Here is a 9,387-nt window from a genome sequence, read left to right on the forward strand (position 1 = left end):
CAGCAATCAGCTCTGCCCTGAGCCTCCTCTGCTGCAGGCTGCACCCCCCCAGCTCCCTCAGCCTCTCCTCACAGGGCTGTGCTCCAGGCCCCTCCCCAGCCTTGCTGCCCTGCTCCAAACACCTTCCAGCACCTCAGCAGCTCTCTGCAATGGAGGAGCCCAGAACTGGGCATTACAGGAAGCCTTTGGGGAGCCTTAAGCAATGAGCTGAGAACATGAACATCAGAACTGCCACCAGTCCGCTGCGGCAGAGCCCCGGGACACCCCCCCTGGCCCAGGGCAGGACCCTGCGCTTCCAGCTTCCCACCCGCACAGCCGAGCCCCGGCTTTGGGCTGGATTCGGTTCGCGAACCGTTCACTCTGCGCTCCGCTGCCTTCAATGGGTCGCTGCTGTCCGAACAGCGCAGCCGCCCAAGCCCGCTCGCAGCGTGCGGGACCAGGACCGCCACCGCCGGGCCCCGCGGGGGCGCAGCTGCCGCCGGCCGCCTCGGGGCGTTCCCGGTCCGACGGGAGGCGAGGGAGGGCCGCGCCCGGCGGAGGCTGCCGGCCCGGACCCCGCGCAGCGCCGCCATTTCGTGCGCCTCCACCTCTGGGGCCTCCATTTTGTGCCCCCCCCTTCCCCTTCGGCTCCTCCACGCCGCAGCGCACCACCCCCTATGCAAATCACCCTGCCGGCTCCGGCCCCGCCCCCTCTATGCAAATCACCCTGCCGGCCCCGCCACCCCATTGGCTATCCCCGCCCTGCGGCGCCGTCCTTTTCCCGCGCGGGCTATGCAAATGAAGCCTGCGGCGCCCCGCTGCGATTGGCTGCTGTTCACCCTCCGGCGCGCTTGGCTCTGCCCCCACCCTCTCCACCAGCCTATGAGAGGGCTCCCATTGGTTCCCGCGCAGACGCAGCTCCGCCCCGGACGCATCGGGGGCGGGGGCAGCGCGGCGCGGGGGCGGCGGGCGGGTGGGGGAGCGGCGCTGGGGTTGGGGGGGGCCGAGGAAGGCGCATGAAGGTTCGAGAACGCCGCGCGCGGGCACGCCCGCTTCCTGTGCGCGTCACCGCCCCCGCGGCCCCCGGCGGCGCCTCATTGGCTGCGGCGCGGCGGAACGAGCGAGCCCATTGGCTGGAGCGGGGAGGGGAGGCGGGCGCTTCTGGAAGGTTCTGCAGGGATATATAAGGGCGGCGGCGCGGGCGCCCCGAAGGGTTACCGGGCAGTGAGCGGTGTGGAGCTTCTCGCGTTGTAAGCGTCTCGGCCTGTCAGAGCCGCTCAGGTAACGGCGCCTGCTGCGCGGGGAGGCGGTAGGGGCTTGGGGGAGGCGGGGGGGGGGGAAGGTAGCCTGGCGGGCGCAGCCTGGGTTGCCCTTTCACCCAGACGGGTTGCTCCTGTGCCGGGATGGGTTGGGGGTGGGTCGGGGGCGTTCTGTTCCCGTGGGGTTTTTTATCTCGCTGTGCTTATGCAGGGTTTTTGTGCCTCCTTGGCTTTTTGTCGCTGCGGAATGTGCGCTGAGCGGCGCTTTTCCCCGGTTCTTTGACTCTGAAATGGCGGGCGGAGGGGGGGGAGGGGGCGGGCGGGAGGACCGAGGCGGAGGAAAGAGAGGAGAGATAGAGGAGACTCTGCCACCCGCGGTCCCTCCCGCTGAGACCGCCCGGGGCTGAGCGTGGGTGGGGGCGGAGGTTGAGCTGCGTATGCCGGGAGGGCGGGCGAGGGAGCTGGGCACGCTGGGGCTCGTAGTCCTAGGGAGCGTGTGGGGGGAGGAAGGTGAGGGCTGGCAGGAGCGGCGTGCAGCGGTTGCGGGCTGGGGAAAGCGGGCGGGGGAGGGGGGAGGAGGCGTTGCGTTTTGCCGCTGGGTGCCGGGGGAGGGGAGGCGGTAGGATGGGGTGCGGGGGGGATGTCGCAGCAGGGCTGGGGCTGTGCCAGGCCACATGGCCCCTGCCGAGCTCGGCCCACGCCGAGGGCCGGCGGAGTGAGTCCCGGCGCGCAAAATGGCCGCCGCCGCCCACGTGACCCGGGCGGCGCGGTGCGTGCTGGGAGATGGAGTCCCCGGCCATGTGCTGGCCCACGTGGTTGGGCCGTAGCAGGGCTGGAGGTGATGGGGTCCGGGCTGGGGCCTGCCACTGCATTTGTCGTGGGTGCTAAGGAGAATTAGCTGAGATAAGGCAGCACGGCAACGGTGATTTTATGTTTTCAAAGGTGAGATGAGGGAGCGCTGAAGTACTGATTTGCTTTCTTCTGCTTTTGAATGGGCTAAAATCACTGAATTTCTGTGGTGTTTTGGGTTTTCTTTCAGACAAAGATGTCCAAGGGACCAGCTGTCGGAATCGACCTCGGCACCACCTATTCCTGCGTTGGTGTGTTCCAACATGGGAAGGTGGAAATCATTGCCAATGACCAGGGCAACAGGACCACGCCAAGCTACGTCGCCTTCACAGACACAGAGAGGTTGATCGGCGATGCTGCAAAGAATCAAGTTGCAATGAATCCAACCAACACAGTTTTTGGTAAGGCTGTAGGATTCTGGTGTACCTTCTGCACAGTATTTAGTGTGGGGGTGGGAGATGTTCTTAGTATACAGAAGACTTGTTGGTAGCAGAGGTCAAACTTGCAAATTAAAGGTGTTCATTTTAAGCTATCTCGTAGGACACTTTAGATTGGAAGGGACTTTAATTGTCATCTAGTTCCAGTCCCCCTGCCGCGGGCTGGGGCGCCTCCTGCTGGTCCAGGTTGCTCAGGGCTTCATCTAACCTGGCCTTGAACACCTCCAGGGAGGTTGTGGTGCACAGAATCACCCAATGTGATCTTTGATCACATTGGGTGATTCTGTGCACCACAACCTTCCTGGGTGACTTATGCCAGCGTCTCCCCACCCTCACTGCAAAGAGTTTCTTTCTCATTTCCCTTCCAAGTCTTCCTCTTTGCAGTTAAAAATTACTGCTCTGTATCTTGTTGCTGCAATCCAATCATTGCTTTTCTAATTAGTTCTAGTAGTGCAATTACATTAATAGCTAGTTAGGTACTGCTAAGCTTGTACCTCGCAGTCAGATGTATCTGCTCTGGGCTGTTATTGGTAATTGACTAAGCAGCCTTGACCAACTGCCATGTGTGGGTGTGGTGGCTGTGAGATGATGCCTGTGAGTTTGTGATAGCCAAGAGCTGAAGCAGGGATGTGTTTGGGGCTGGGGAAGGCAGTGATGCTTCCAGACTCAATGCAACGTTTTGGGGTTTCCTGCTTTAAATTCTAGGAAGAATTCAATGTTTATAGAGCTATAGGATGGATTAGGTTGGAGGGAACCTTTGAGGTCATCTGATTGCAACCCCCCTCTGGCACGGGCAGGGACAGCAGGTTGCTCAGGGTCTCTGAGCAACGTTGTAATTTGACCACCTGTTTGCTTGCAGATGCCAAACGGTTGATTGGGCGTCGGTTTGATGATTCTGTTGTCCAGTCTGACATGAAGCATTGGCCCTTCACTGTGGTCAACGATGCTGGCAGACCAAAAGTGCAGGTGGAATACAAAGGCGAGATGAAGAGCTTCTACCCAGAGGAAATCTCTTCCATGGTTCTAACCAAAATGAAGGAAATTGCAGAAGCTTATCTTGGCAAGGTGAGGTTTGGGGTCTGGCTGGAGGCTGGGGGTGGGTCTGTGTGGGTGTAAGCAGCTTGTAACAAAGCTGTCCTTGCTGTGTGTCTCTGCAGACTGTCACCAATGCTGTAGTGACTGTCCCAGCCTACTTCAATGACTCTCAGCGCCAGGCCACAAAGGATGCTGGAACCATTGCAGGCCTCAATGTTCTGCGAATCATCAACGAGCCCACAGCTGCTGCCATTGCCTATGGGCTGGACAAGAAGGTAGGAGGGTGGTGGCTGCTGTCCCTGGGCTCCAGCTAGCAAACTGCTGAGCCAGCAGGTGACAAGGGGTTGTGTTCTGACCTTTGGTCTCCTGCAGGTCGGTGCTGAAAGGAACGTTCTGATCTTTGACCTGGGAGGTGGCACCTTCGATGTGTCAATTCTGACTATTGAAGATGGCATCTTCGAGGTGAAATCGACCGCGGGTGACACTCACTTGGGCGGGGAGGACTTCGACAACCGCATGGTGAACCACTTCATCGCCGAGTTCAAGCGCAAGCACAAGAAGGACATCAGCGAGAACAAGAGGGCAGTGCGGCGCCTGCGCACCGCCTGCGAGCGCGCCAAGCGCACCCTCTCCTCCAGCACGCAGGCCAGCATCGAGATCGACTCCCTCTACGAGGGCATCGACTTCTACACCTCCATCACCAGAGCTCGCTTCGAGGAGCTCAATGCCGACCTCTTCCGCGGCACCCTGGACCCCGTGGAGAAGGCGCTGCGGGATGCCAAGCTGGACAAGTCCCAGATCCACGACATCGTGCTGGTGGGCGGCTCCACTCGCATCCCCAAGATCCAGAAGCTGCTGCAGGACTTCTTCAACGGCAAGGAGCTCAACAAGAGCATCAACCCTGACGAGGCTGTGGCCTACGGGGCAGGTAAGGACCGGCTGGCAGCCCCGTGCTGCTGTGGGCAAACTGGGTTCTGTCTGCGGTGTCAGAGCGGTGCTGGTGTGGGCTGAGTCCCCAAAGCTTCCCAAAGCCTTGGGCTGCCTTTGTCTTGCAATGATGAATCAGATTCCAAAGCCATTCGTAGTTTCCACCAGAAGGCTACTGATGATGGCCAAGAACCTTCCTTGGATGTCTGAGCGAGCCATGGGCTTACCCTGTGGGGGGTGTGTGGTGTACCTTCTGCAGGCCTCTAACTGGTTTTTCTTCTCCCCCAGCTGTCCAGGCTGCTATCCTGTCCGGAGACAAGTCTGAGAACGTCCAGGATCTGCTGCTGCTGGATGTGACTCCTCTGTCTCTTGGCATTGAGACTGCTGGAGGTGTCATGACAGTCCTGATCAAGCGCAACACCACCATCCCCACCAAGCAGACCCAGACCTTCACGACTTACTCTGACAACCAGCCTGGTGTGTTGATTCAGGTAGGCAAAGAGTGCTGGGGTGAGCTGGGAATGCTCTTGGGTAACGACCAGGCCCTGCTTGACACTCAGACCAGAGGTGGGTGTGTCCTTGGCACTGGCAGTATCTGCCTTGTAGATTCGTGGAGTGGTTTGAGTTCCAATCTTCTGCCATGGGCAGAGACACCTGCCACCAGCCCAGGCTGCTCGAGGCCTCATCCAACTTCACCTTAAACACCTCAAGGGAGGGGGCAGCCACAGCCTCCCTGGGCAACCTGTTCCCTCACTGTATAATACAGAACTTGTTCCTCATCTCCACTCAGTCTGCCCTGCTCAAGGCCCAGTCCATTCTCTCTCGGGCCTGTCTTGGTTGCTGTGATGAAAGTGTTTCCAAAGCCATTCGTAGTTTCCACCAGAAGTCAAAGGACTCTGTTGGTCCAAGTTACCTTCCTTGGATGTCTGAGCGACCATGTCCCGTCAGGATAGTGCCCAGGAACGTGGGGTCAGGCTTGGACTTGACTTGTTGCTGCTCCTCTCCAGGTGTACGAAGGTGAACGTGCTATGACTAAGGACAACAACTTGCTGGGCAAGTTCGAGCTGACAGGCATCCCCCCTGCTCCCAGAGGTGTGCCTCAGATTGAAGTGACCTTTGACATCGATGCCAATGGCATCCTGAACGTGTCTGCTGTGGACAAGAGCACTGGCAAGGAGAACAAGATCACCATCACCAACGACAAGGGTAAGGAGGGCATGGCTGAGGCAATCTGCTTCTCTTTGGCTTCTCTCTGCCTGCTGGCCAAGCTTGGCTGTAATGCGCCTTGGTCATGCACTGCAGTCAGCCAGGGCTTGAAGCAGGCCCATGAAGTGGGTGTTAAGGTGCAGGCTTCAGAGTCTCTCCTGCTGCCTGCCTACCCAATTTGTCTAGAACTTAGGTGGGAGGTTGGAATGTGCCACTGGGGTGGTTGCCCAGAAGGTTGCTGAGAAGTGCTGCTGTGCCCCTGCAGGTCGGCTGAGCAAGGAGGACATCGAGAGGATGGTGCAGGAGGCTGAGAAATACAAAGCAGAAGATGAGAAGCAGCGTGACAAAGTCTCCTCTAAGAACTCTCTGGAGTCCTATGCTTTCAACATGAAAGCTACTGTTGAAGATGAGAAGCTCCAGGGCAAGATCTCAGATGAGGACAAGCAGAAAATCCTGGACAAATGCAATGAAATCATTAACTGGCTGGACAAGAACCAGGTATGTTCTGCTCAGGGCAGTGTCTGCTGCTTGCTGAGCAGTGAAGGTAGGAGGGGGAGGGGAAGCTCAGTGGTTGCTGTGATGAAAGTGTTTCCAAAGCCATTCGTAGTTTCCACCAGAAGTTGAAAGACTCTGTTGGTCCAAGTACCTTCCTTGGATGTCTGAGCGACCACAGGCTGTGAGCTTTCAGTTCTCCCAGCTGAAGCTGCCAGCTTGAGCTTCTCTAGCCTCCCCTGGGGGGCTCCAGGAGTGACTGGGAGGGTCTGACAGGGTTAGCTTGGGTAGGAGAGCAAGCAGAAAGTGCTGTTGGCATCTAGCCCAGTGCTGGTGTGACCAGGAGTAACACTAACCCCTGCTCTGGGGCTAGTGCTAGCTGAGTCCTTGCTGAGAGCAGCAGGTTCTGAGCCATGTTTGTGGTGTGTTTCTCTCTTCCAGACTGCTGAGAAAGAGGAGTTTGAGCATCAGCAGAAAGAGCTGGAGAAGGTTTGCAACCCCATCATCACCAAGCTGTACCAGAGTGCAGGAGGAATGCCTGGTGGCATGCCTGGTGGATTCCCAGGTGGTGGAGCTCCTCCATCTGGTGGAGCTTCTTCAGGACCAACCATCGAAGAGGTGGATTAAAGACCCTGGGAAATGCATTCCACTAGCAGTTAGTGTTGGAGAGAGCCTCTGGGCTTGGGGTTAGATTGAAGGACCCAAACCTGTAGGCACATTGGGGTGTACTTTGCCAGATTCAAACTCCATAACTGAGCTGCTGTACAAATAAAACATAGAGGAGAGAAAAAGAAAACCACAAAAAGTCAATTTCTGGGCATTTGAACTACTTGAAGATGTGCACAGGAGAGAGCTGGCTACCATTGCACTTTACAGTACTGTACAGGAGTGGGAATGCAACTCTGTCCTCCAATAAAAACTATTTAATGGGCATCACCTGGCTGCTGCTGGCACTTCTTCAGGCCTGGGGGGCAGGGCAGAGTGGGCATGGCTTGGGTTAACCTAGTTAAAAGTGCCTCTCTTCTCCACGTGTACGCAGGGCTGGGGCCTCGGCACCCTCCCTGGGCAACCTGTTGCAGTGTTCCAGCACCCTGCTGTTGCAGGACTTGGTCCTCACATCCAATCCATGCCTCCAGCTGAGCATGATCAGAGCAGCAGGGTTTGGGGCAGTTACATTGCCTCATGTCATAAGCTGGCTTGAGCTGTGGGTTCTGTGCTGCAGACACAGGAGCCTGTCCTTGAGGCGTCTAAAACCAAGCTCTGCTTTCAGTTAGATTTGAGGGAATGGATGGAGGCAGCAAAGGCCTTTGGAGTTCTTTAGCTCTTTGTTAAGGGCTGGGACACCTCTGACCAGCAGAGGTTGGGCCTGCCCTTGAGCACTTCCAGGGGGGCTGCAGGAGGGGGCAGCCACAACCTCCCTGGGTAGCTTGTTCCTGTGCTTCACCATCCTCACTAAATCTTACCTCCACTCAGCTCTCCCAGCTCAAAGTCATTGTCCCTTGTCAAACGTCCCCTGTAGCCTGCTCGGGTACTGCGAGTCTGCTCTAAGTGCTGGAGCCTTTGGGCTGAGCCAGCTGCAAGCCAGCGGGGGGAGCTGAGGCACTCCAAGCCTTTGCTATTCGTGACCTGGGCTGAAGCTTTTTGAGCTTCCATTAACGTCCCTGGGGCTCCAGCAGCATTGTCTGCATAGTTGCTTGGGTGCCCCAGCCGGAGGTAGCTCAGTGTAGCTGTCACTCCAGAGGTGAGGGCCTGGTAGTGGGTGGTGGGTTGGAACCAGATGAGTCTTGGGGAGCAGAGGCCACCAAGCAGCCTTCTCTGCGTGCTGGTTGCAGGTCAAGGCTGGATGCTTGAGGTCCTTTCCAAGCTGGCAGTGGTGCTGTGGCTATAAACACAGTTGCAGTGCTGGCCGAGGCTGTCACCCTGCTGTCACCTCACCTGTGCCAGTCTCTGCTGCCTCATGGCAGGAAGGTCACCTTCAGCAGAACATGATTAAGCACATGGGTGTCCCCTGCCCGTGCCCAGGTGTCCTAGCACCACATCGCAGGGAGAGCTCAGCACAACGCCTCGGGGAGGGCAGGAGTTTGGTTCTCCAAGCCCAGAGCCCCCAGCCAGGGCACTCTGCTGTCCCCCAGGCCCCCAGATTCCTCCATCCATGCTTGTGTCCACCTTACTCTCTCCCAGAGGCACAGCCTGGGGCTTGCACTTACCCCATTCCAGGAATCCCTGCCCTGTGCTCCAGCCCACCTGGGGCCCTCTGCAAGGCCTCCTGGTGTCCAAGAGAGCCTCCCTCCCTTACCCTGCTGGCCACACTCTCCTCCATGCCCCCCGCAGACGCCATTGGCATTCCTGCCCACACTGCTGGCCCCTGGGCCAGCTCCAGCAGTGCCAGCTCCTGCTCCTTGCAGCTGCTCCCCCCTCAGCTGTGCCTCCCCAGGGGCAGGACCTGCCCTTGCCCTGCTTGGCCTCTGCCCCAGCTCTGCAGCCTGGCACGGCCTGAGGGGTGGCACCACTGGAAGCAGGCAGAGACTTTGCCAGGCGTGAAAAAATGTCCCAGCCCAGCAAAGCACTGCGAGGGGCACAGGGGTGGGGATGGGAGCAGAAGGAGGAGGAGGTTGCCCTGGGCAATGGAGGCTCCAGAGCCGGAGCTCTGCACTGCCACCTCCAGGCCTGCCTGCCCCTGCGAGTGGCGCTCGGGGCTGGCTCTGCAGGGGAAGGCTCTGAAGTGCTTCGTCGCAGCTTTGGAACCCAAACTCCTTCTGCTTTCTGCTTCCGTTTTCGTTTTTCTCTCTAAAGATTTCACGTGGGGGGGGGGGGGAAAAAAACTCCAAACCCAACCCGAGCTTATTGCTGCAGCAGCTGCAGTGTGCTGGGATGAGGGCATCCAGCAGGCTGAGCCCAGCCCTTGCTTCACCTCTCCCTGCCCAAAGGTTGGCCACAATCAGCCGTGGCCACGAGGAGCCTCATTCTGTGTCTTTGTAATGGTTTTGCTTTCCTTCTAACTGGTGTCCCTGCTCCTGCCCTGCTGCCACCACCTCCGAGCAGAGCTGTCCCCACCAGCGTCAGCCACACCTGCTCTGCTCCTGCACCAGGGGCTGGGGGAGCCTGAGAACACGTCCAGCCCTCCACCCACCCATCCCTCCACCTGTCCATCCATCCCTCCACCTGTCCATCCATCCCTGCTGCCTCCCTGCCTCCTTCCATCC

At 58.5% G+C, this 9,387-nt stretch overlaps 1 protein-coding gene and 3 non-coding genes across 4 annotated transcripts; all 4 read left to right on the plus strand.

The window, feature by feature from the left end:
* The first annotated feature begins 1,153 nt into the window (after positions 1-1,153).
* On the plus strand, positions 1,154-7,115 carry HSPA8 (heat shock protein family A (Hsp70) member 8). The gene is made up of 9 exons (XM_064173398.1): positions 1,154-1,260; positions 2,278-2,488; positions 3,384-3,589; positions 3,682-3,834; positions 3,932-4,487; positions 4,775-4,977; positions 5,494-5,692; positions 5,958-6,190; positions 6,626-7,115. The coding sequence occupies exons 2-9, from the start codon at positions 2,284-2,286 to the stop codon at positions 6,809-6,811; spliced, it is 1,941 nt and encodes a 646-aa protein (XP_064029468.1). The 5' UTR covers positions 1,154-1,260; positions 2,278-2,283; the 3' UTR covers positions 6,812-7,115.
* LOC135191260 (small nucleolar RNA SNORD14) lies at positions 4,609-4,700 on the plus strand. Its single transcript, XR_010308781.1, has one exon. It is a non-coding gene; the product is annotated as a small nucleolar RNA SNORD14 (small nucleolar RNA).
* On the plus strand, positions 5,324-5,420 carry LOC135191259 (small nucleolar RNA SNORD14). Its single transcript, XR_010308780.1, has one exon. It is a non-coding gene; the product is annotated as a small nucleolar RNA SNORD14 (small nucleolar RNA).
* LOC135191258 (small nucleolar RNA SNORD14) lies at positions 6,264-6,359 on the plus strand. The gene has a single exon (XR_010308779.1). It is a non-coding gene; the product is annotated as a small nucleolar RNA SNORD14 (small nucleolar RNA).
* Positions 7,116-9,387: the final 2,272 nt, after the last annotated feature.

Source organism: Pogoniulus pusillus, chromosome 38 (assembly GCF_015220805.1).
Source record: "Pogoniulus pusillus isolate bPogPus1 chromosome 38, bPogPus1.pri, whole genome shotgun sequence".
Taxonomy (NCBI): Eukaryota; Metazoa; Chordata; class Aves; order Piciformes; family Lybiidae; genus Pogoniulus; species Pogoniulus pusillus.